At 40.4% G+C, this 27,618-nt stretch overlaps 2 protein-coding genes across 8 annotated transcripts in view; one reads left to right on the top strand and one right to left on the bottom strand.

Moving 5' to 3' along the window:
• The window catches only part of ADAM22 (ADAM metallopeptidase domain 22), a 195,947-nt gene that overhangs the window by 69,177 nt on the left and 99,152 nt on the right, over positions 1–27,618 (bottom strand). For all 7 annotated transcript variants that reach the window (XM_075211892.1, XM_075211893.1, XM_075211894.1 and 4 more), the window contains exons 5-6: positions 19,652–19,734; positions 16,451–16,514 (exon numbers count right to left, since the gene is read on the bottom strand). In XM_075211892.1, coding sequence (XP_075067993.1) covers positions 16,451–16,514; positions 19,652–19,734 — 147 coding nt within the window. The remainder of the gene's footprint in view (positions 1–16,450; positions 16,515–19,651; positions 19,735–27,618) is intronic.
• On the top strand, positions 6,619–9,600 carry CLDN12 (claudin 12). The gene has a single exon (XM_075211899.1). It carries the CDS (start codon positions 6,634–6,636, stop codon positions 7,369–7,371), a length of 738 nt encoding a protein of 245 aa, XP_075068000.1. The 5' UTR covers positions 6,619–6,633; the 3' UTR covers positions 7,372–9,600.

The following is a 27,618-nucleotide window of genomic DNA, read 5'->3' as shown; positions in this document are numbered from 1 at the left end:
GGGGAAGAGGTTATCAGAAAGAACTCAGTGCAGCACGTAAAGGCAGCAGATAGTATGTCCAAACTGTTTTCCCATTTATTTCTCCCGCACTGCTTTCTGCACATTGTCTCTCTGCCATCTTGTCTCTTGTATTCAAAACCTGCGCCCTTTCAAGACAACACGACGATCACTAGTAACAAAACTACACTAACGTGCGATTCCTCCTGAAGAATAGCCCGTGTGCATTCTGGGAACTGTAGTCCTTTAAACATAGAAAGACTGTATGATCAGAACACGCGGGGACTACAATCCCAGCGTGCACCGCTCCGCCGTGCCGCGCATGCTCAGTGCGATGTGTGGGAGTCCAGCTCCTTAGATTGCTGCTGTGCTGCCATCCTGAGCCTGTGCTGCGGGTAGGTCACTGCGGAATCGTTATTTCTTTTGCTGTGCTATGTACTAACTTCGCACCCTGTGATTACGGCATGCACCAGAGTCACTGCAGGGACTTCCTGCACATCCATAGGTTATCATTGCCTGGCTGTTAGTGCCGGACTCTGATTGATTAACATACAATGTGATTTGTCTGTATTAGTTTAGGAAGCTACAGGTTGACCCTGAATTCTGGGGGCGTAGGTGGCCTGAGTTCTGTGTCCCAATGCATAGAGCTTAATACATCCGGCAAACACTGGCTTATCATATAGGAGAGGTGACTCATGTTTGCTTTAGGGGGTGTTTACCCTGGGGACAGAGATCTGCCCACACCACAGTGACTATAATATCATTATTTATTTTCTCTCCTTCAAATGCTTTATTTATGACTTTAGTGCAGCAAAAAATAAATAAATAATAATTTCACCATAAAAGACACAATCATTAGTGTAGTGAGGTGATTTATACATTTGTTATACAATAGTGTTAATATGTAGACCTTTGTTTACATATCTAGTTTCAAATTAACAACAAATACTAGAAGACTCAATACTTAACAGAGGAAGGCAGCCAGTAGCTCGCTAGCTGCTGTGAAACTACAAGTCCCAGAATGTACTGTCATGTTATGCTGAAACTTCTAGTTCCACAACTGCTGGAACACCACTGGTTGTCTACCTGTGATGTAAGAGAGTGTTTACATTTGGGTGTGTTAATGTTGTTCTCTTTGTTGATGGCACACAATGGAGTGGATATAGTTTACTTGCTGTGGATACTGATGTATGTGATTCCTTTTGCTTGCTGAATCTTCTATCAAATGTGAAAAGCTCTATAAACCTTTCTAGAAATGTTACTTTAGTTAGTCCGCAATCGTGAAAATAGAAAAACCTCAGTATATTATCTAACACCAGAAACAACGTCTTATGCTGCTTCATATATTAGTTATACCTTTGTTCTGTTTTACTGCATATACAATTGAAATGCCAAGTGATGTGCGTTATATTTAACCTTCAGTATAACTTACAGTACTGTATGTACATTGAAAATGTCTAATTCAATGTATTACATTACTCCCTAGGTTTTTATCATGACTGGTATCACTACTACAATCTCACACAGGGTATAGGTTCTCCAGATAAAACTATCACATCTTAAAAGTTCCAATATTACACATACAGTATATATATTCAGCCTTTTACAAAATGTCCTTTTTTTTTAAGATCCTACATGATACTTTTCCTCTTACAGTAAACATTTATGTATTTCTAAAGCTCTGCATACCCTGATTAGTTACTCATTGTCACAATTCATATTGAATTAATTAATATACCACGGGTAAATATTTTTATGGTCAACAAAATCTGTGTTTAAAAGTGTTACTGCCTTATTAAAATTATCACACTGGAAAAATATATCAGATATGAAAATGGACATGTATGCTTACATGCTTTACTGTGTCACATATTGGGAGGTTTGCAATTAAGAAATATAATACATGAAACATAAAATATTTAAGTTTACAGCTACTTTGCTATATTGTCATTTGTCACCTAGAGGTTGCTACTAATTATTAAGGAGGGGTTAAATTCATTTGAGAGGTGGTTTCTTAATAATATGCTCCTTAATGACCAATTGCCATTAATAGTAATACATTTTTCAGTGGAAACTCAACTTTTTTTATTTTGAAGAAGCATTAAATATATCGGTCATGCTATTCAGTTAAACAACGTTTAAGTATGTCCTATTTCCTGTTACAGCAGATATTTCACCTACTCCCATTGGAGGCTGCCATTTTCTGGGCTAAATTTATATTCATGAGAACAAATCTGAGGTAAAGTTAATAGGAGACGGTACCTCATTAATGTGACAGGTCTTGTTGATTTTAGTCAGGCAGCGTCTCGGTGATGTCACAGTTTCCTTGCAAAATGATAGGCTGCATCCTGATTCAACCAACAATATGGATGCCTTGTGCAGGTAACAGGTCACATTTAAATTTTTAATTATTTTGTCTACAAATATAAACCAGGTATACAAGATTTATTTATATGTATGTGACCCTTTTTCCTATTTAAGTTTTAAATGCTTTATAAAACCCACAACACAGCTACACATTGCTTTCTGTTTTACAGTAAATAAGTAATTGTGCTGGGTTATGAAAGTATTCATCATAGTTTGATGAACAGATGAAGTATGGTCGCTCGTCACTGCCAAGACTCCTAGTGTCACTTCCAGCTTTGCCATCTGACAGATTTTGAGGCACGGAAGAAAGGGCTTTTGCCAGCTTCTGAATCGCTCGCTTGTCAAGTCCTGGCATGATATGCTTCCTAAATACAACTATGTACAGAGCCAATTCACACAGCAGAGATTGGTCTGTGCTAAATTCACTGGAGGAAAGAATAGTTTGTAACAACAAATTCTGGGGTAATCTTTTCCATAAAGTTACAGATCACAAATCAAAGTGAACGGCACAATACTCCAAAGTGTTACGTAAAAATATTCTGTAAACACCTAATTTCCCATCCCCTATCTCCTCCAGGATTAGGTAACGCAAAAGGAATGTTAATTGGCAAGGAGTTTCCTTGCCAATAAACATTTTCTTTGTTATGGGAAAGAGTTCACATAACTCTTTTGATATGATGCATTATACATTATTTGAATGGATACATTTAAGGAAAAGTAAACATGAAATACAAGTTGTATATAAATAAAAAAATCATAATTACAAAAGTTTTAAGCATTTATAGCAGCAATATTCAGGTGATCGAATTTAAGAAAGTGAACCAAGGCTGGGGATTTATGAGGATGATTTTTTTGTCCTGTGCACTCATTGTATTGTTATTGAAGGACACTGAAGGGGGGGGCAGATTGGGGTACTCCCTCTCAGCGCCTGGGTCCATTCCCAATTTTGTCACACATAACTAAATTGGACAGACGTGGTTATTCCAGAATGGCTTTCGCTTGGCTGGCTCTTCCTTCAAATCTGATCTGACTTAATTGTGCAGGACTATTGTTTGCTGGAGGGCGGACAGATGACAAATTTTGACCAGTTTAGATGAGCATGACAGTATGAGCATACGTGTTACTAGATTTACATATATACAGCTGACAATAGCCTACACATGTACACAACAAGGGCACATACAGTGTACATTATATGTTCTGCCCTCACAGTTCATACATTTAAAAGACTCAAGTCTACAAAACATTTGCTAGCAGCAGTTGAACTCAGATCATTTTATAATTAAATAGCATAAGATTTTACCTGTGTTATATACATCAATGTGATTTTCCAGTATAGTGTTGGGGTAAACCAAAGTGGTGAAAATACCGTATAATAATAGTTAAGGCATAAAAAGTGGTTACTTGCCAGATATTCTGCTTTCTGAAATCTTATTGGATCATATTGTGAATATTTACGACACATATTGAGCAATGTTTGGTTTATGTTTGTAGGCAAAAAAAAAATTTGCCTTATCATAATATTTGCTCTGAATAAATTGGACAAACTTGAACAGTGACCTGTGCAGAATACAATTCAAGGGGAAGAAAAGTGAGGTTAATTATTAATTAGAACTCTGCAAATTACAGCATATGACATGCAGCCGGTACAATATATTTATCCCTGACCTGTAGACTAATTCATCATCATTTATTTATATAGTGTCACCAATTCCGCTGATCTGTACAGAGAATATTTGTGACTCACAATCAGTCCCTGCCCCATTGGAGCTTACAGTCTAAGGGGTATATTTATTAAACTGTGGGTTTGAAAAAGTGGAGATGTTGCCTATAGCAACAGATTTTACCTGTCATTTTGTAGAATGAACTAAATAAATGACAGATAGAATCTGATTGGTTGCTATAAGCAATATCTCCACTTTTTCAAACCCGCAGTTTAGTAAATATACCCTTAAATCCCTTAACACATACAGAGACTAGGGTTAAATTCTGTTAGCAGCCAATTAGCCTACCAGTATGTTTTTGGTCTCATAAATACATGCTGTTTCATTGACCACTTGCCAGTTGGCTCTAAAAAAAAAAATCATTAAACGGAAATATCCCTGTATTAAACTGCAATTTCACTTGTAATACGTCCTGAATAGCAGCAGGACTAGGGTCCCTTAACCATTTTTGGGCATCCACACCTCAATATGTCCTGTCCAACGTAGATGGATCTTGTCCTGCCTTTGTACCTGAAGTAGGGAGTCTACTTGGGCTGCTGGTGACTGAATGTGTCCAGTCTACTTCTACAGAGCTCTAATGATGAGGATTGGAAGGACTATAATAGTCCATATTATTGCAGAGGACCTGTGCATGCTCCCGGCCTCAGGGGAGGAGCGACTGGTTATGTCAAGGGGGAGTTTATTCAATACTGGGTTACACAGGGCTCCACTGTGATGAATGATCGGAAAATGCAATTAAACTGCAGATGTGACATTGGGGAAAAATGGCAAGCCAGCGCTATATATTGTCATTGCAAAGACCTAATAAAATTGAAATTCCCAAAACATGCATTAATGTTTTCACCAGTATATCAAATTGCAGATAATATTGATAAATGTAATTTTTTTTTAAATTATTATTACACAATGTTCTAAAAGTAATGTTCTGCTCTTTCCTATCATCGTCTTTCATTAGTGAAAAGAGCAAATGTTCAGGGACATCGTTGTACTGCATACTGCACACTGCAAAGTGACAGTCATTCACAAATTACAAGTCGTTTAAATCCAGTTTCCCGGAGAACACTGTGTGGGTGGCATGTGCAGCAAACGTGTTACTTTGAATCATTGTCAGACAATAAAGCCTTTCAATGTTTGCGTTTTTTAGAATGTATAATTAAGGAGAGATAGACCTTCAAAATAAAGTTATTTTTAAACGTATTTATATTCTGTGCTCCGTCAGTAATAACCCTCCACCGTACATCTCTTATAAACAATGGAAGGAGCCCCTTTGTGCCCTGAGCATCCAGAACTATTAATACAATGAAATACACTGCGCGGAACTAATCCCAAGCAAATGATGCAGGCGCTAATGCTGCCTGGTTAGAAAGCATAGGGATCAGTAGGTTCCTTGCTGGTGGTATGTACCTGGCAATATACCTGTATTGCTCCCAGAATGCAATGCAAGTAATCCGCAATTTGGACAAGCTCTTATTGATCTGAGATTGCTCTGCAGCCCCAAAACAAAACCCACTAAAACAAATCATCCCATCATTAGGGTATGCCCTAAATTTGGTCAGCAGATGACGGCTATCTAGGTGTGTGTGTGAACATTGCCCAGAGCATCACACCTCCTCCGCCGGCTTGCTTTCATCCCTTAGTGCATCCTGGTGCTATCTCTTCCCCAGATAAACCATGCACCCGGCTGGCCATATCATGCAGGGGCGCGCGGAGGATTGTCGGGGAAGGGGGGGGGGGTTTCTCCCCGCCGACCGTTTCGCCAGCGCTGTCTTATACAGCAGCCGCGGCGCTGTCTAAGAAGCGGCGGTGCTGTGCCGCGGACGCTTCTTTGACAGCGCCGCGGCTGCTGTATAGGACAGTGGCCACTTAGTTAGCGCAGGGGGGGGGGTTTCTAGAGACTCAGAAACCCCCCCCCTGCGTGCGCCACTGTCATGTGTAACAAAATGTGATTCATCAGACCAGGCTACCTTCTCTCAATGGCCCAGTTCTGGTGCTCACGTGCCCATTGTAGGCACTTTCGTCGATGGACAGGGTTCAGCATGGTGAAAAGAAAGAACGTATTGCTAGTGTAGTCCGTCTATTCTAGACCAGCATTCCAGAATCCAGTTTAACGGCAATATAAATATTTGCTACTGACATTTAGCATATAACTGGAGTATTTCTTACAGTCGCTCACCTTACTGTTTGAGGCAACTGTACAAAAAGTCTTCATTTGTAATAAAAAATGTATACATAAATTCTTGTAAAAAGTCACCTGTTTTCTGTATAAAGCAATAGAAAGAATTAAACGGCACCTATCAATCTACAGAGGGTGGAGGCAGCTATTTTGTGGGATGAACCTAAATTCATGAAAATACAACCCTAACAATTCACAAAAGAACCCTTGATGTCACGGTGGGGTTGCTGGTTCTCTGTGCATTAATAGGCTGCAGTTGGTTCAGTCCACAGAATCGCTGATTCCAATGTAAGGGTTCATTGGATCCAGTGATTTATATCCTCTTCTATAACGCATTTCTATTTCTTTTTAGATTCCAGTGCTGTGGTTACAATGGGCTGCCAGGAAGTGCATGCAGTGACCCTACTGGCCTTTGTGTGTGGCACAGCCTCCACTGCGGGCCTCTTCACTGCCACCCTGCTGCCTCAGTGGAGGCAGATGAAACTGTTCACCTATAACAGAAACGAGAAGAACCTGACGGTCAGCATCGGGCTGTGGGTGAAGTGCACGCGCCAGGAGTGGTCCCGGGAGTGCATGATGTACGATACCGAATGGTACGCCAGTGTCGATCAGCTGGACATCCGCGTTCTCCAATTTGCCCTTCCGTTCAGCATCCTGATTGCTGGCTCTGCCCTTATATTGTGCCTAACCGGAATATGTAACACCACCTTCAGCTCAAACATGCCAAACCTAAAAATTAAGAAGTGTCTGGTCAACAGCGCCGGCTGCCATCTTGTGGCGGGCTTGCTGTATATCCTGGCTGGTATCATTAGCATTACTCCGTCCATTTGGACCATATTTTATAACAATGTCCTGAACAGGATGTACGGGCCGTATTTTACCTATGACATCTCTGTGTTTGTGGCCATCGGCGGCTCCGGCGGGATGTTCTTCACGGCTTTGTTACTGTTTCTGTGGTATTGTGCCTGCAAGTCTCTACCGTCGCCATTTTGGCAGCCGATTTATTCACATATGCCAAGCATGCACAGCTATATCCCCCCATCCTACGCCTCACAGTCCCGTATGTCAGCCATTGAAATAGACATTCCTGTGGTGACACACACTACATAGGCACGTTGCTTGTATGTTTCAAGCTCTGAACTCTCATCTCCCCTCTAAGTAGTATTACAACAGTGTTTTTATTTTGTGTGGGTTTATTTTATCTTCTTTTGTTGGTTCCCCCCCCCCCCCCCTCCTCATTTGTTCTATATATCTTTATATTGGTGACTATTCTACATTTATTTTTATTTTTTTTACAGTTTTCTCTGTGTTATTTATTGGTTGTTGTGGTTGTTTGTGTTGCCTATTTGATGATTTCACATTAACCACCTTTTTTGTGTTCTTGGTGACTTATTAATGTGTTTTAGGACACTGTAGTGTCCCTTCATTTTAGCTATGCTTTGTAACTTGAGTTTGAATTACTGCCTTGTACATATCTTCCTGCAACTTTTACTCAATACAGTGTTTTATCATTCTAATTTCGTCCTGTGCTTTTCAGCCATGTATTTATAGGATCTTGCAGAGTTTATTATTTTGTTGCTCCGGTATAAAACAACTCTGCTGCACTCTCTGCATTGAACACTGTTGTATCTAGAAAGTTGCTTTGTGTCAAATCTCAGGGCAACAAAATCAAAACGACTCTTATGATACAACTACGTGGCTAAAAAGGACAGGAGGAAGCCAGCAAGAAAAAGAAGGGAATGTATTTAGTAAACGTTGCAGGGGGGCACATGCCAGTCAATAATAATTTTCTCTTTAGGACTCTTTGTTTATACATATTTGTTGTCAATTTGTGGGTTGGAAGCCTATGGAAAACTACTGTAAGCTGTAATATAGATACCTCCAAAGTTAAGCAATTTCAGTGGATATTCTCCACTTTATCATACTAATTAAGCCATGGAGAACGCAACGCAAAATGATGCCATCAATGGTCCATTCACACACCCACCGTAATCCCATGACTCGCTAACATGAAGTTGTATGGACCAAACAGGTGCCTAAATTAAGACGTTGAAGAATGTTGAATGCACATGATTAAAGAATAAGTGCCCTTTCAGGTTTTTGGTTGTGTTATTTGTTTTTAGGAGTTGTTTGTGCAAACTAAAGAGTAGATTTTGCACACATGACCCCTTTCCTACCTGTAACAGCTGTTTTAACTGTTTAAACCTTTAGCTGTTTTTTTGGATCTTTGGCGGGCCATCTGTACTGAGACTCCTAGGTGTGGCTCACCAACACCTCTGCTATACGAACAAAGTAGTGTACAATGCTATTATGTCAATGCTTTCTCAGTACAATATGGATGACAGCTGCGGTAGGAGGGGCGAGTCGTATTGAGAGGGCAGAGTTCAGCCAGCCCACCATAGATCCGAAAAGCAGCAGGAGAGGTAGGGGCTAGAGCAGGCCTGGACAACCTGTATCCCTCCAGGTGTTATGGAACTACAAGTCCCAGCATGCTCAGCCAGTAGATAGCCTGATGATAGCTGGCAGACTATGCTGGGACTTGTAGTTTTGCAACACCTGGAGCGCCTCAGGTTGTCTAGACCTGGGTTAGATACTCTGCCAGAGACTATACCTAGCTAACAAAGCTAGATAGGGGATATAAAAAAAAAAAAAAAAGACGCTTTATTTTGCACATTTAACTTCTAAAATAAAAAATCTCAGAGAGAACATATATACTTTTAATGTAAATAACAGAATATTGTGAACAGCAACTTGCAAAAAAAAAACAAAGGAAGAAAAAAGTGTTATTTGCTACTTCACATTCCCATTCCTAAGAATTTGCTGTGTTGGATATTCATAACTGGAATTATGCAGGGAAATAAATTATTTGTGGACAGGACAATATTTGTCTATATTTTTCACAAAACATTTCTAATAAACGATTTGAAATGACTATAAAATGTATCATTTGCACAATGGAAGTGATCGGTGCACAAGAAATGGTAACGGTAAATGTCATTTTCATGAGTGTTGTCCAGGGATGTTCTGCAAGCACCTTCCCCTAATTAATTATAAGATGATCTGCAAACATTTTATTAATTTTTCTATTGTATTTTCTTTTAATCTCGCATGAAACAATGTCAGATCTCCAGAGCACAAGAAGATAGGTTAGAAACTGCTCTAACATGGGTTTATTTATGTACGGTACTTTTGGTATTTTAACTGCTGGTGTTAAGAGCTTGAAGTTATTATATCTTGTTAATGTTTACATGCCGGTCATGAGTATCACTGTATTTTTATAAATAGGTGAAATTTTGGGAAATTAAATAAATTCTGGCACTGTCCACACTATTGCACGGATGTGCACCTGCTAAGTTTATTTATTTTTTTAAAGAACAAATGGTCAGCAGCCATTTTTCCTGTTCATTTTCTACAATCAACAAGAATGGAAGTGGGATTATGTAAGAAAGGGGCTACTTCATGGTATGAACTCACTAACTACACATGCCTATCAATGTGCTTTAAAGGTTGTCCATCAAAAATACAAATTTTCTCTTTCAGGTATTGACTGATAGTATAAGTGTCAGTGATCACATTAACGCCTGTACAAAACCCAGGCACTCTTCAAAATCAATCTTGTGCGTATTTCTATACATCAGACTGAAAAAAACCAATAGCAAAGGGCCTCCTGAACTAGGGGCGTTCCCAAGTTTCGGAACATGCTCCTAGAGAAGCCCCCAGCCATTCTCCTCTTGGAGGGGAACCTTTTTTGATAATGTTACACAACAGCCTGCACTAAGTAAACAGCCAAAAGTCCAAATACAGCCAGAAAGTGGAATAGACAGTGCCATCTACTGGACAGTATGAAAATAGCACCAACAGGCAGGTGGCAATTAGGGGGGAATTCAATTGGCTGCGTTACAGGTAAAAGTAACGCAGCCTGTGCATTATTACGGTAATGATGCGCTTAATTACCGTTATTACGATACTTTCAACGCCGGCTTTTTGCTCCCTGAGCTGCAAGCAGAAAGCCAGGTTAAAATTACCGTAATAACTTTAACGCTGCGCTAATTTTGGGGGAACTGAATTCCCCCCATAGAGGGCCTGATTCAGAGTGGAACGTAAGGACGACTTATGATTAAAAAAGTCGCACACAAGTGTATGTACGTCATATTCAGAGTCGGAGATAACAGACACACCCCTCAGACGCGCCCTGCTGGCATTCATGTAGAAAAAGCTTTTATTTGTAACGTTCGTAATTTCTATGAATCATAACTTAAACTTGGATAACCCGGCTAATATAATAGGATCAACTTCCCTACATACACCCATGTGCTACAAGACACAGCAAATGTCTTGATAAGTGTCTGAATCATTCGTAAATCTCTAATTACAAGCGATTCATCAGCTACTTACACCTGCCCCTGACTATCCACAAATAAAATCGCTTTTTCTTTTAGTCAAATCTGCGACTACTTCCCAGTCTGAATCTGTACACAATTGCTCATACACGCCCTTACTGTACATTGCCTAAGTTAGAACACCCCTTTACGCCTCTTTATCTGTAGAAAGTCGTAAGTGCTAAAAAAGTTACAGGTTTGAATAGCCACAGTTGCGTATTATTATTATCATTTATTTATATAGCGCCACTAATTCCGCAGCGCTGTACAGAGAACTCGCTCACATCAGTATTGTCACTTTAAGCATGCGCAGTGTGAAAAAAATAAAGATACGCGATGAAGACATAGTGTAAGTCTCACTCTGAAACGGGCCCAAAATGTTTTATTTCAATTGGAATAAGTTATTAACCCTGTGTACGTGACGCAGCTTTTAATTAATGGTTACATGGGTGTTCTATAGACTGAGTCTCTTGACCATCTCTACACTCTCTTATCAGTTTTATAATTGTAGCCATTGTTTCCATATTAAGTGGATGATTCTGTAATGTCTGCACTAAGAGGAAAAAAAAATAATGGATATTGTCCTGCCGTCTGAAGAATTTGTTCATTTACATTTCTGTGTGTGGATATGTCATGCATGCAGTCTACATTCACTTCAGAAAAATTGCATTTTGTGTGTGTGTGTATGTACATATATTTATATATGTGTGTATATATTTATATATCTCCCCAAAACTAGGGCCCACCAGAATGGTTCAGCTTTGGGATGACATATGACATTGCAAATCTTGCGCATGACAAAAGAGAGGCACAAAAGCCACCGGGGAGAGGAGAGAGCTCAGTAGGGGGGGAGGATGGCAAGCGAAGGGTTAGCAGCAGGTGAGGAGTGGTACGTTGAAGCTTCTGTATCAGTCCCAGGATCCCTCTGGAGAGAGAGTGGGACAGAGAAGGACTGCCTGTGCATCACAGACACCTGCAGGAGTAACAGCACCGTTACTAAGAGAGACTTCAAATACCCTGCACAGACTGTGGGAAATGTTTTACCTGTGCATGTAAAAGTTAGGCATCCAGGTGAGCACTGTGATTATCTTCTAGAATGGGTTTTTCAAGCAAGTACATGGTCAGAGAGGTGGATTCCTGATCTCTGTGAATTGTGGGTGAGCGGAGAGGACTTCAAGCGAGAGGAAGGCTGGTTAGAGAGAGCTGCCGCTGTGCGGAATCAACTTCCTTGCCGTCGTGACAGATAAGCTTGTAGTTATGTGGCACATTCTTTGGTGTCATTTATGAGAGACTTAAGTTATACAGACACCTGCTACACCTATCCTAATTCAACTTGCCTAGTTCTCTAAAGTGGAACTACAGCCCCATGTACATGGGAGAGTTTGCTAGGACTGTACCAGTTTGACTCTATGGCTAGCTAAATATCTGCAAATACAACTGCCCATATGTAACCCAGCTTACACACATACATGTGCACCAACAGCACCCGTTATGGAGCTGTTGTCTTCAATGTTCAATCCATGTTGATAATCCTTGGGAGTTATTTAGTTTATAGAAGGCCTGTGGTGTATTGTTATGTGGCACCCTTCAACAACTTGCCCACCAGACAAGAGTGTATGAGTGCGAGTAGACCCTCTGGTAGTACTGTAGGTATATGAATCCATGTTATGACTCTAGTAAGATAGATATTTTCACCGTCATTTGACATATCTTGATTTCTACTGCAATATGCATGGATCCGTCATGCTTTGTGTCAATGGTGCAGGCTGGTAGTAGTAGTGTAATAATGTGCAGACAGTCACCAGATTTCAATCCAACAGGGATGTGGTGGAACTGGAGATTTGCAGCATGACTGTGCAGCTGACATATCACCAACTGTGTGATGCTATCATGTCCACATGGACCAGAATCTCTATAGAAAAACCTAAAATATGTTTTACTTTTCCTTTCATACTACATTCATATGTGGGGCTCTGAACAGTTGAATAGCAGCACATGTAAGAAACAGCTTGATCACAATGCAGAAACAGCTCATCCACCCCTCACGCTTTTGGCTGGGCTCACACCGTTGTTCATTTGGATGCCATAGGTTCTAGCACGTCTTCCACCTACTGGATTGAATATTATTGCCTACTGCAGGAAAGTTTGTTAACAAGCACAGTCTGTGCTAGCAAGTCTTCTACGAAAATCAATCTATTACATTGCTACATGGTTATTATTGTTGAGAAGAAGGCCTATCCGCCTAGGCAAACATTTCATAAATTATATTGGTGTTGATCCAGATGAAGACAAAACTAAGCACAGGGGGAAAAAAATCCATCTTGACCCCCAAAATGGCAACCTGGAACATTTCTAGGATTAATCACCCCCACAATGTCCACTTTTAATTACAACTCCCCTCCATCCAAACCATTACATTTGCTATCACCATGTCATGTGGTGAAAAATTCCACTGCTTAAACACCATTAAAGTAAAAGACCCTTCCTATGCTTATTGTGAAACTGCCTTCTTATATTCACAATGAATGATCCTGTATGGTTCTTGGTATTAAAAATGCTTGACAAACCTTTGTATTGACCCTGAATATATTTATACATATTAATCACGTCATCTCTAAAGTAGGCATTGATAAATTCCTCTAGCAGCATAGCCAGTGGGCAGAGCACGATGTGCAAAATTGTTGCCCAATGTGTAGCATTAGTGCCCGACAAATTTACCCAACATGAATCAGAAATGCTGCCACATTTACCCATCATGTGTCTGTACCTCACACAAAAATTACCCAGCATGCTCCTGTAGCACCCAACAATTCTACCACCTCTGGTGCACACGATGTATACTCCTTTTCCCCCCGGCTCTCCTTGAAGTCACTAAAACTGGTGTTTTCAGTAAAGTTTCCCTTTGTGGGCTGGACCAACAGAGATGGGGGCGGGAGCTTTATACTGACACAGAATTATTAGTGGCTGCAGGCAGATCCAGGGAGAATCGCTGAGCTCTATCCTGGCCCAGGGTGACTTCTGGGATGGGATAAGTGGTGCGGATGCTTCAAACTCACATGAGTTGAGCTCCCGCCTCTCCAAGCTGTGAGCTCCTAGTACAAAGCTTGTAATGCAAGGAGATAGGGAGTGGAGACAATTAGACAAAAAGAGAGGAGATAATATCTATTTGGGGACAAGTGCTCCTTCGTCAATAAGGGTGTATTCTGGAAAGCAGCAAAATAAATTATTTACGGTATTTTAAACCATAATGAATGCATGAATTTATTGATGCGCAGAAACTTTAGCCCATCCCACAGAACAGTAGATCAGAATTTCATTTTAATGGCATAGACCCCCTGCCTTTTATCTTCTAATCAATGTTATGTAACTATTTATGTTTTAATATGTTTGATTTAAATCTATTAAACTCATATCCATATGTGTGGAGAAGGGTGACCAGCCGTAACCGGTTTGAATGCTTTGTCCCCAAAAACACCCCAGGATTTGCAGGGGCTCCACCCATGGCTGGGCGGAATGTCCTATTAGAGCATAGGGCATACCCCAGTGGGCTGGTGCAACAGCATTGGAAGCCGCAAGCTTGCTATTGGTCACACTAGGCTGCACGCGCAGAACTACACATTGCCATAGCAACCCGAATAGTAGCATTGGAAACAGTTCCCATGATGCACCATAATGGTACTTTAGCCAGGAGAAGTAATAACATGCAGACAAAGGCAGTACAATGTCTTTGCACTTGCAATTATTAATTGTTTATTAAAAAAACAAGTAAAATTACTGACAAATATGCAAATGACAAAGCAAGCATGTGGTAAAATATATAGAAAAAAATATAATATAATATATACACACAGCAGTAGTAGCAATATAATAAATCATCGGTTATTGCCAGGATAATTCCTTAGGTGACTATATCACGGACTCCCATTCTGTTTTCCACCGGATATTTTCAATCTCACTGGACATACTGTTCTCTCCAATCATCGTTCCTGTTTGAAGAAAATTGTGTAAAGCACATGTATCCTTAACTGCAGAATCAACCCTTCCAATATCCGTCATGATGTTGTTAAAATGTCAACAAAGGAATTCCGCAAGGTAAATAGATAACTGAATACTCAACGCTGTACATCAGGTCCACATTTGAGTTAAGGTTTCAGTAAATTTACTGATAAAGCAAAAGCCTCATATGCTATGTGGGAAAGGTTCCTGATTGGTTGTTACCTTCTAACGTTTTGCTTCCCATAGGAGAATGATGGAAAACCATAGACATTGTAGAGCTGTTGTATGGTGCATCTACAGCAATCAGTTATTTGTATCTGCAATAGCTGTCGATACAGTAATAACACAACGCAACACAATGTGGAAGCTGTTACTGTAGTGTATCATTGCTGGTAGTCTGCCACATAGCTTCAGCTTGTTACAGCATGACCTTGGATTGCAAGACCTCCAAAATTGTAATACAGGTCTCTCGCTATTATATAGATGGTCATTTTCCCCACAAAAGAAATACAAATGTAGCGAGGCAAAACTTGCTTCAGTCTCCAAAAACCTGTAATACATAAAGGAATAGATGATATAAGAGTGTGTGTAAAAGCTTATGGACAAGAGGTTGTGCAGCACACAATACAGCAAATAAGAATGTTCCATAACACACAACAAATAAAAGCAAAACGCGTTAGTGATTAAAATACATGAGAGAAATTTACAGGAGAAAATGTTGAGTCATACCTCAATGGAACAAGGAGACATTCCTCCGGTGAGCATTTTGCTTTGTCAGTGCAGGACGAAGACTGTTCAGCAACTCATCAAATGTCCTGACAGGCATCAAAGTAAAATCGAAAAATGTGTCATCGTATTTCCTCAGGTCCATATAGAGAAGGCTGAAATGTTCATTAGACAGTCCATGAGAAAGCAAGAGACGTACCCGATACCTCCTCCTCCTCTGCCTTCCAGCCAAAGGTCTTCTGTGCTTCTGCAGAGCTGCCAGAGTTACAGTCTGAAGCATCAGATTGATGAGGATCACAAACTCCACTATCTCTCACCAACGTTAACAGAATTGTGGGTAAAATCAAGGAGGAGCTGGAACAGACGCATGTAAAATACGCATTGTGGACGCACCCAACGCATATCAAGCGCATATAAAACTAATGCATACAAAACGCAATGTAATGCATTAAGTGTGTTTAATAAAAAATAAAAAAAGCGCATTTTAAATACCGGTGAGAACGTCGTAGCCTTAACCTTAGACATACTCTCTTGTGAATACGTTTATGGTCCCAGAAGGCTTTGTTCTAGGGCTTCTCATGGTGAAGTAATTCAATTATTTGGCCAAGTTCAAGAGCACCCCCTGCCCACCCTTTACTTTCACAACTTCACTTATTTTGTTTACCTTGTATGTCCCTGTTTTATGCATTCTCTGTTCTCACTGTCCAACACTGAGCAGCGACAAAACGACAAAAATTAAGCACATACGATTGTACATACTGCTGGACACACAATTGTTCCGGCCTGGTTACCCTGCCCAATGCTGCTTACAATCTTGGTTACAATCGGACATTGTTATACAGTCCTCGCCCTTCACCGCTGAGATGGATCTGAATACTATTAGAAATTATTATGTTTAATTTAACATTATACATAGGTGAAATGATAAAGCCGACACAAACTCAACAAGAGTATCAGTATCCCACTTCTAACAGGCATAACATTTAAAAACTATTCATTATCAGTATTATGGTAAACAAAACTCCACCACACAGTAAATAACACATTTTCATAAATGTATGCTTTTAGTGAAATCATAAATGACTTACATTTGGGTTGTATTTCTCTTCTGGTTCAATGAGATATGTCTGATTCCCATCGCAGAACATTCCACTGTTAGATTAAAGATGGAAGAGTTAGTTTTTTGTTTATCGTTTTCTGATGGATACTACATGACAAAACCTCTGTAAAAGAACTAATTATACTGATTGTACCCAAAAGTCAGTGATAACTGAAATGCTTTATATTGAGTGCTATTTCTTCAACAAAAACGATACGTAAGGCTGGCAATTTAGAAGCAGGATATTTCTGCTGCATAAAAGACAGAAAAATCCAATGGGTCTGGATTTCAGTATTATTTTCTATCAACAGCAAGCGCATAACAAGCTTTTGGAAAGAGCTAGCCAGCAAAGAGCAGACCCCATAGACTTTATTCATATAAATTAACAGCAACTAGCTGCAGTTTTTTACTCGTACATAAAACACTGCTTCTAAAATACAGGTGTGACACCAACCTAAACCACTATCATCTTCTTCATGCCTTACAGCACTGGGGTCATGAGTTCAATTCCTGACCATGGCCTTATCTGTGAGGAGTTTGTATGTTCTCCCCGTGTTTGCGTGGGTTTCCTCCGGGTGCTCCGGTTACCTCCCACACTCCAAAAACATACTAGTAGGTTAATTGGCTGCTAACAAATTTACCCTAGTCTATGTGTGTCTGTCTGTCCCCAATGGAGCAGGGACTGATGTGAGTGTCTCTGTACAGCGCTGCGGAATTAGTGGCGCTATATAAATAAATGGTAATGATAATAATATTATACTTCAATCATACTACAGAGCAGAATGAAATGATATTCTCGCCCAGCTCTATTTATAGACTATGGATTCTGCATTACAAACACAGGGCAGAGTGGTAATACAAAAGGGAATTTATAGATTGTACCACTGAAACTTCACACTCTGGACGTTTCTACTGCAAAATGTGTTTCATAAAAAACTTTGCCACAATTCCCAAATGATTACAAATGCACAATCCATAGTAAACAATTAGTAATTTGCTTACACAATGAAAGAAAAAGTCCGATTGCTGTACGTGACTACACTTGTGCACTATTACATAGTAATGTCAGTAATGAAAATTTTAAACAATTATTACATTTTGTGCCATAGATCTAATTTTTAGATTGTTATTTTTCTTTTCATCACTCAGAACACAGTCTATTTTGTCTTGTTTGCCAATAATTATAATCATTTTTTAACTTTGGAGCAGTGCTATTTTTTTACATTTGTAATATGTGATTTTTATAGTTTGAATTACCTTAATATTCAATTACAATTTGGTGAAATGATTATAGAAAACGTTATTAATTGCAAGTTTCTGTTTAAAAATGTACCAATAGAGGGCAGCATAGCGTCACATTTCAATCTGTTTAAGAGAATTTTATCATAAACTGTTTCCCCCAAAAAGTGAATACCAAAAGAATATTATTAGCAGTATTATAATTTTTTTTTTTTTTTTTATTGAAAGCCTGAAAAGCAGTGCTACCTAGTGCTCGAAAAAAAAGTGCGTGACTTTAAAAAACGTGCAAAAAGGTACATGTCCCTCCTTGAGAAAGGAAGAGCCCTAGTCCCCGACCCCCGGATCCAAAAAGGACCCTTAGGGGGCAAGGGTCTTCAGACCCCCTTCGCCGCAAGGCTAGGGAGGTCCCTTTGGCCCTGGGATCCACTGAGGCTTCACCCAGGGCTCGACAGCTAGTCCACCCCCTAAGGGGAGAACCTACGATGGTTTCAGGGGGACCGGAGCCTCAGGACCACACAGCCCCCCCTAGATCTTTCGGGGGGAGAGCCCATAAGGGCTTAACCCGCACCCCTAAAATCCGTGAGAGAAAATTGTCTTTAGACTTTAACAAAAGTGAACATCACATTTTGAATATAAAAATTAAATTAAAAAAATCCACATCTGTTGTGTCGAAGTCAGCAAATTGGATAAAGTCATTTCAATTAATATCAAGCAAACTTGATTGTCTTTGTCTGAAATTATGCGTAGAGCATGCTACGGCGTAAAAGGGCGTATCCAGCCGCAACACATGGCAATAAACAGTTTCTACACTTTTACACACATTCGCACAAACATAAACATTTGTAAATAGTACACATTAATTGTAGTTGCAACACATAGTTATTTATGTCTAAATATAGTAGAATTCATGTTTAATAAAGGAGGTATATGCATACTAGTGAAACCTACGCTTCAGGTTAAGGAAAATGTGTCATGTCTGATATCATATTCATCCCCTTTACATCAGCAGCTGTCCGGTGCATTCGGCGAAGAGATCGCACATTGCATACTCTAGTTATTGATGTTAGGGAATAAACCTTTATATATGATATTGACTGTGAAATACTAATGGACTGATTGTAATTGGAGTTTTGGCGGGAAGAACAGAGCTCATCCCCTGGAGAGATGACTCCCACCTTTGGATTCCTTAGATTGAATCAGCCTATGATGTGCAACTCCCTGGACCCTCCTGAAGCCTGGACCAATAGAAGCAAGCTATACCATCTGCATTGTTTCACTGTATCTCTGTTTGCATATAAGCAGTAGCTCTCATGTAGTGTTCAGTCACCTTGACCACAGACTTCAGACCTGAATGACTGTACACTGCATCCAGAGCGCCTGCGATAAGTAACGGCTGTACTTATTATTATTTCGCTTGAATTATTCTGCTACTTTTTGAGAATAAATATTTGTGCGTTGGAAACACAAATCGAGATTCGACAATCGTTATTGGATAGCGACAAAATGCTCTTAACAGTTGTTTACTCCTGTATTAGTGCAAATGGCAATGTCAATTAAGTAATGCAAACAGAGGGACACCACTTCATATAATATAGCCACGACTCTGATGAATTAAGTACTATCCGTTAGTGGCTTCAATACACAATTGGCCAATCAGAAGCAGTTGTGTAATCAGAAAACGCCCTTACTGTAGCCTGCGTATACTTGTCATCCCCATTCTGCCTCTCCAGGCGTAAGGAGACACAAATCAACAATGTGCAAACATCTATACACGGACGTATGAATAAACTTTTTTGGTGCACATGTGCAGTACTTATGCAAAAACATTGGACGTCCATCAAACGCTAAATGAGCCGCACTGTATTTGGATTTTTCTCAATGCCATATAGTTATATAAACACAGATTTTGCATCACGTGATTTCCAGTGCAATACATAAAGAGTTAACTTACTGAAGTCCATGACATGTTGACAGAGCCACAAAAGATTTGGGTTTCCCTCGGATTTGACCCTGGTAGTAACAATGCTCCCCACCCTAAAAGGCAAAACAAACACAATAATGACCAGTTATCATATAACATGTAATATGAGCAACACAAAAGTTACTTATTTTGTATGCAACGGTAGTGCTGCTAAATAGCTGGAAGGAGCCAGCCAGAAACCTAACCTGAGGTAACGCACATGTTATAAACACTACAGGCATAAACATAAGATAACAGAATAAACTTTCCCTTACTTTCTATGCGTCTGGCATGCCAAAGACCTTGGCAAGCTTACTGGACAGTTTTAGCCTGGTGACATAAGTCCTCGTTCTTTTTAACTCATTAGAACATCGGCTCAATTTATAACCTTTTATTTTGCACATAGATTTATGATATTAGGCAGGAAATACCAGCAGGGCAAAGACTTGATTAAGAAGAGATGTGGGGCAGGGAGGCATTGTACCAGAGTCTGGACCTACTTTAGGTACCAGTAATATATAATCTGCCACTTCTGCGGACCCCTAAGGCGGGTGGAGGATTACATGCACCGTATGCATCTACGTTAGCACCATCCACCCTCTGCAAAGCAAAGTGTGGGTGGGCGATTGTATTTGAATTTAGGTGACTGTCCCATTTAGTCAACATTTGGTCCAACTGCAAAGACAGTTAGGAGGTATGTCCTGTTTCACACTGTGCTGCTCGTGATGGGAGACAGTATTGTCCATGTATTTGTCCAACATGATAGTTATATTACACAATAGGGCCCCCGCTGTCTTAAGTGTCCTGGGGGCCCCCTGAGCCTTAATCCAGCTCTGGCAAAGATACATATCAGTCATTTTGTGGTGCCACATACAATCAGGCACCCCGGTTGGTTTCCCAGTCAGGCCAGCCCTGTGTCTACCCAGCTTAACCCATCATCATAAAGGGAAAGATTAGCTCCCTGTGCAATTAACACCATATTGCCTAATCCATGAAACCAGTTCCTGGTGAATTCACAAGCTGAATATGTTTTCAGTTCACACAACGGTTGACTCCACTGTGTGTCAGTTAGTAGACAGGGATACAATGTGCCTAAAGGCACAGAGGTGGGTTTGTATAGAAAATATGTATAAAGCATAAAATGATGAACGATGATTAAAATGGCATTATGGCCTATAAAGCAGCTTGCTGTGCCATCTGTCCACTGAGAGCGGCATGGGCAGAAGCTTCATACTAGCAGCTACTTCTGATTATTTGATTATTAGCAGCAGTAAGAATAAACCCCACAATACATCTTATAATAACAGCTAAGACTGATATCCATAAACATAAAAAAGACATGTTCAATACTAAAACTAAAAATATACCCATCGCTTCTGGTCAACCGGAAAAATATTGAGAAAGGGCCTCTCAAAACCAGTCCCCAGCTCCACTTAGTCTCTAAAGTAACATCCATTCACCAAAATCGGCTCCATCCCTCTCTCCCTCGCGTCTCTCTGTCTGTCCACCCCTTCCCTTAGATTGCACGCTCCTCTGAGCAGGGTCATCTCTCCTCCTGTTTCCACCACTTCTAACTCTGCTCTCCAGCTACTTTGCCCTCCTCCTCGAGGACCCTCCTCCCCCCGTCCCCTCTGGGGGTCTCCCTGTCTTCCGCGCCCTCCTTCTTGGGCTTCGTTGTTTGCCGATCCTCCCTCCCCCTTTCCCCGCCCTCTCTAGCTGTGCATTGAGCTTACTGAGTTAGTGTGCTTACTGTTTACTGTACTGTGCTGTCTCCCATTGTATTGTAATTCGTTTTGTCCCTGTACGGCGCCACGGACACCTTGTGGCGCCCTATAAATAAAAATTAATAATAATAATAATCCCGACCAATGTCCAACACTGTAAGAGTAAATTAGCAATAATATCTTCCAGGTCTGACTGAAGTGTACAACCATTCACTGAGTCCTTAATAGCTCCCAAATCAAATTACTGCCTAAATAATCATTTCTAATTAATTATCCCCCAATTGATGATAAGGAAATTTGCATGTGTTTGTTATTACGTAGTTTGCAACAAGACAAAATCATTTCCAGGGACTGAAATTACTGCAAGTGCATTTAAGCACACAACGCACTGTACTGACTCAGCGGGCATTGGGGCACCTCAAAACCCATCATAATCTGTTTATTAAATTTGGCTATAATGTAACTGTCTATTTAGTACCAGATAAATGATGATGAAAATTGAAGGGCTATAAAAAGATCTAGGGCCTGATTCATTAAGGATCTTAACTTAAGAAACTTCTTATTTCAGTCTCCTGGACAAAACCATGTTAAAATGCAAGGGGTGCAAACTAGTTTTCTGTTTTGCACATAAGTTAAATACTGACTGTTTTATCATGTAGCACACAAATATCAACTTTAAATTTCAATGTACAAATAAGCTATCAAGTATTTGTGTGCTACATGAAAAAACAGTCAGTATTTAACTTACGTGCAAAACAGAAAACTAATTTTCAATCCTTGCATTGTAACATGGTTTTGTCCAGGAGACTGAAATAAGAAGTTTCTTAAGTTAAGATCCTTAATGAATCAGGCCCCTAGTTGTCAGTCCTAAACAAAAGACGGTTCATGGTTGGATTGGGTGTCTATTTAAGGCCGGTTACCCGCTGGCATTAGGAAACGTCAGTGACACTGCATGACCTTCAACCACTTTTCACATGAGGTAACCAGTCCTTACACCTGCAGTTGGGGGGGGGGGAACAATGGAGAACACACTTTGATAGTGAAAGGAGGATGAAGTGTCTAACAGAAACATAAGAAGATGTGAGGTGAGTGGAACCAATAGAAAACATCCCCATACACGTTTGCATGATTTTACTGGCATTAAACAACATTAGTAAAAGCATGTATTTTATTACCAAAGGGTAACTGATGTCACCCTCTGAGCACCACCTTTCAGTGGCGCAAACTCAACATTCCAACAGTTTCTCCTACTGATGCTTACAGTGATTCTGGCTGATTTACAGGTATACATTGTCCTTGATACCCAGGCGCTTACTAATTCTAAATGCACAGAACAATTTATAACAGATTTTAATGTACTGTCTACAGAATCCACTTTCGGGGTTCTCTAAAACACTGTTAATGTCATTACCAGGGTTTCCTGGTATAGGGAGAGACTCTAGGGGCTAGATTTACTAAGCTGCGGGTTTGAAAAAGTGGGGATGTTGCCTATAGCAACCAATCAGATTCTAGCTTTCATTTATTTAGTACCTTCTACAAAATGACAGCTAGAATCTGATTGGTTGCCATAGGCAACATCCCCACTTTTTCAAACCCGCAGCTTAGTAAATCTAGCCCTAGGGGGTAAATGTATCAAGCTGCGGGTTTGAAAAAATAGAGATGTTGCCTATAGTAACCAATCAGATTCTAGCTGTCATTTTGTAGAATGTACTAAATAAATGACAGCTAGAATCTGATTGGTTGCTATAGGCAACAGCTCCACTTTTTCAAAGCCGCAGTTTAGTAAATCTAGCCCCAAAGCTCATTTACTAATAATGCATTTTTTTTCTTTATTTGATCTATAATTCTTTATTGATCTTTCATAGTATTAAAAAACAAGTTAAACATATAACACAACAATGCAACTACAACTTGAACTAAGAGTAAAACTAAAAGTCTTGTCATATTTGCCAACTTTTATTATCTCCTGTATATGAGATGCCAGAGGGGAGGTCGGGTGGCAAGTGTACAGTAGGGGCCATGGTGATGTTATTGCTGTACAATTCCGCAATTCAACTGATGTCACAAAATGCGTCATTAAGCCCCGCCTCAAGCCAGGATCCGAGAGCGTGCTCGAAATTTTGGAGACTCCCGGACATTCCTGAAGGGTAGGCAAAAATGAGTCTCGACCATTGTCAAATCATGAGGGGGTTAAACATACAAATACATTTACAGATGTTCCAGGAACTTTAGGGGATATATACTTGTTACCTCTAAACTGTGTATTAAAAAGATAACTAGGTAGGAAAAATCATGCAGCTTGTGAATGGAAACCTTCAGGACGGAATCCTCATTAGACTGACCCTTTCACTCTTTCCTTGTCCGGAGGCTGTTATTGTTAGGGGGACATATTGTTATATGCACCATAATTTATATTGCAAGAATATTGACCCGGAAGCCAGAGGGAACAACAATGGAATTGATAATTCACCAAAATCAGCTGTGCCAAGAAACTGCTAATCTATAATTTATGCAATCCATACACTACATGTATATTAATCTTTTGGTCAAGATGATAACTATAATAAAGTAATATAAATTTTACTGTCATAAATATAGATTTTGTTTTTCAACTGCTACCTGTAATAAAATAAATGAGATATTTTGGAGCTGATATGAATGCTGAAGAGGTCCGATCGATCATTTGCTTCCAAGTTTGCAGAAGACAGTTCTCAAGTTTGGCTACATTCCCAGCTCTCAGCATTGACAGTAATCACCCTGCATCACATGTGTGTCGGATATATTATCAGTAAAATAAAATATTCTTTTATGTCTCCTATGTGAAAGGGCTAGTAAGGACAAACGTGTTCAATAAAGTGTCTATGTCTACACAATCTGTTGCAGGATGAACATGGAAGATTGCTTTAGGGCACTTACCCACTGTCATCAATAATTCCTATTGTATTGCAGTTTTAATGCTAGTAAAACTGTGTAAATAGGTATGTGAATGTAACTTCTTCATTCCAATATCTCCATAACCACTTGCGGTTGGTGCAGTGGTTTTTGGACGCTTCCTGCTCTATTTACTTGTGTTCACTGCAAGTGAACGCATTGGAGTGAAAGGAGTGTCTTCCATTACCTCCTCAGCCACAAGTGCAAGGGCTAGATTTACTAAACTGCGGGTTTGAAAAAGTGGAGATGTTGCCTATACCAACCAATCAGATTATAGCTGTCATTCTGTAGAATGCACTAAATAAATGACAGCTAGAATCTGATTGGTTGCTATAGGCAACACCTCCACTTTTTCAAACCTGCAGTTTAGTAAATATACCCCTAAGTCTTTGTTGGCTAAAACTCAAGTACCTTGTTTTTTTAGAATATCTTTTAGTATAACATTAACATATAATGATTTTTTTTAAAGATTGCCATACATTATAAACTTTTAAAAAGAGGACCATAAGACCAGCATTAAACTAAGTTTCTAACCCACAGCTATAGAACCCCTCCTACTTTAAGAACTCTTGATTTGATCATGTTCTTTAGGTTAAAGTTTTGCTTTTCTTGCTTCTATATTGTGTGCACAACTTCCTCTCCATCTACAGCATTGATTAGCTCGAAACAAAGAGAATTTGCTATTAACGTACTAAACACTTTTAACTTCACTTTGTCTTTCAACCGCCACAATCATGATCTGTTAATGCAGGAGGATGTAGGTCTGAAATCAATACCGGGAGATCTATTTTAAAAGCTTTTTTTTTTTTTATGAAATATTGCTTACAGAAATAAGCAGTAAAATAAACACCTGTAGGGGGTCCTTATCAGCTGGTTACCCAGTGAGAACTGATGCTGGTTGAAGCTGCATTTTGCCATCTCCAACATGGCAGCCATGTGGTGCAATGACGTTATGTCATGAACAGGAGGAGTCAATAGCAAGATTGAGGTTATCTCCAGGCTTGCACATACTGGGCCTCATTTAGAGTTTACGCAATTTTGCAGCCTAAACGTACATGTAATATACGGGCCACAAAATTGCGTTCCTACCTATATATTTTGACATGCAACTGTTAGGCTGTCTGGTCACATAACGAACCTGCAGAACTGATAGGCGGAGGTCTTCACCTATAGCAGCCGCCTTTCCCGTAGAACTAGACGTGCTCACAGGTACTTGGATGCCCCCAGGACTTAACTCCAATTTTGTGTAGGTTCGTTATACTAACCGCAGCGCAGGCCTGGAGACACATGGTGATGGATGGTCAGACGAAAGCCAAGGTCAGGGGTCACTTGCAGGGTAGAATAGTCAGAAAACACGCCAAGGGTCAGGGTCACGAGAAGATCAGCAGAATCCAAGGTACAGGCCAAAAGGTCAGAGTCACAGGCAATCAGGCAAGGCCCAGTAAACAGGCAGAAGGTCACAACAGAAATCCAGCAGAGTATCAGAGCAGGTCAGCACAAGTACAGAACTAAGACGCTATAACCAGCAGGGAGACTAAGCCCTCCCTGCCTTAAGTAGTAACACTGACCAATGCACAGGTCAGTGGACAGGAGGAGGTACGGCCCGTATAATTAGTTCAAACAGCCCCAGGCCGTACTAATTTCTGCGCATGCGCCTGGCAGCTCTGAAGTGCCAGGGCGCGCTACCTAATGTGTTGGGCGTCCGGCCATTGCCTTGGCAACGGTCGGGGCCTAAAAACCATAAGTGACGCCCCGGTCGTCATTGAGACGAGTGGGACGTCGGTAGGGTGGTTGGGATGCACCCCAATACTGTCAGACCAGGGCTGTTCTTCAGTAGGAGGTGGACACTTTTTGTTTCATGCCCAACACCCCCATGCTAACCAAGATGGGATGGTGCTGGTACATATCACGTCTGGTCATTCTGTTATGCTGGGATCATCTCAACCTGACATAGTCTGGTGCTGGTTGTGACTTTTACGGGGGTAAGTGTACACATAGGAGAGGGGGGTCCTGTTGCCCCCACCCCTCTGCTAGAATCTCACTGTGCTGTATAGAGTAATACAAGTAAGGTGGTACAGCCAGTGTAACTGCGGTGCTGATACTTTAACCAAACTGTTACCCCAGAATACAAAGCACATGGACAGGCAGGCATTGAGCACCAACTGAACGGATGCTCAGAATGGAAGTGTGTATGATCACACCTGTTTGAGCATAGTGGGAGAAGCACAGAGAGTGGAACAGAAGCAAGGTTAGTGGCCAAGGTCAGGACTGGATCATGGCGCAGGTAAGGAAGGGACAGGACAAGGAGGGAAGGAAAGGGGAAAACAATCATTTAAGTCTATACTACACAAAACAAGCAGAGATATCATTTGTGAAAAGCCACCACTGTGATACTAGGGCAGACAGATTTATTTAGTTTACTGCACATTTCTCAATCTAATAACTTCCTGCTGCCTGCAAAACAGTATATTCTCAGTCTTTTTACAAGCAAGTATTACAGGTTGTTAAGGATATTTTCAAAATGGTAGGCTTCCAAAAACACTTTGCACAATCCATGAGAGGTTGCACAGGGTGGCTCTGTAAGACAGATTCTTTAGGTCTTTCTTAGCTTAATTATCCCTCCATAAAGCAAGATATAGAGAAAGCCAACTTAATTGACAAAATAATTTTTTTATGCATAAGTGCAGTATAATTAATGGAATTTGTAAACTTTAAGTTAATAATGAGGTGTTGAACATTTAGAACTTACAAGAAGATTTCACCACATATGGGAGAAACACAGAAAACCAATGGGCAAGAAACAGTGGCTTCAACCCAATACACAAAATATGTTAAAATGTTAAAAATGTTAATCAAACAGGAGAGGGGGCAATAAGGATGTCAATCAGACAAGAGAAGAGGCAATGAGGATGGCAATCAGGAGAGGGGGCAATGAGGATGGCAATCAGACAGGAGAAGGGGTAATAAAGATGTCAATCAGACAGGAGAGGGGGCAATGAGGATGGCAATCAGACAGGGGAGGGGGCAATGAGGATGGTAATCAGACAGTAGAAGAGGCAATGACGATGCCAACCAGATGGGAGAGGGGGCTATGAGGATGGCAATCAGACAGAAGCGTGGGCAATGAGGATGCCAACAAGACAGGAGAGGGGGCAATGAGGATGGCAATCAGACAGTAGAAAAGGCAATGAGGATGCCAACAAGAAAGGAGAGGGGCCAATGAGGATGGCAATCAGAGAGTAGAAGAGGCAATGAGGATCACAGTCTGGAGAAGGGGCGATGAGGATGTATGGCAATCAGAAA

Source organism: Mixophyes fleayi, chromosome 5 (genome assembly GCF_038048845.1).
Source record: "Mixophyes fleayi isolate aMixFle1 chromosome 5, aMixFle1.hap1, whole genome shotgun sequence".
NCBI classification, from domain to species: domain Eukaryota; kingdom Metazoa; phylum Chordata; class Amphibia; order Anura; family Limnodynastidae; genus Mixophyes; species Mixophyes fleayi.
This window is presented reverse-complemented; position numbering and strand designations above follow the sequence as displayed.

What these genes read in the sequence shown, in the direction of transcription:
- CLDN12 (XM_075211899.1), top strand. Translation starts at nt 6,634, where the DNA reads ATGGGCTGCCAGGAAGTGCATGCAGTGACCCTACTGGCCTTTGTGTGT.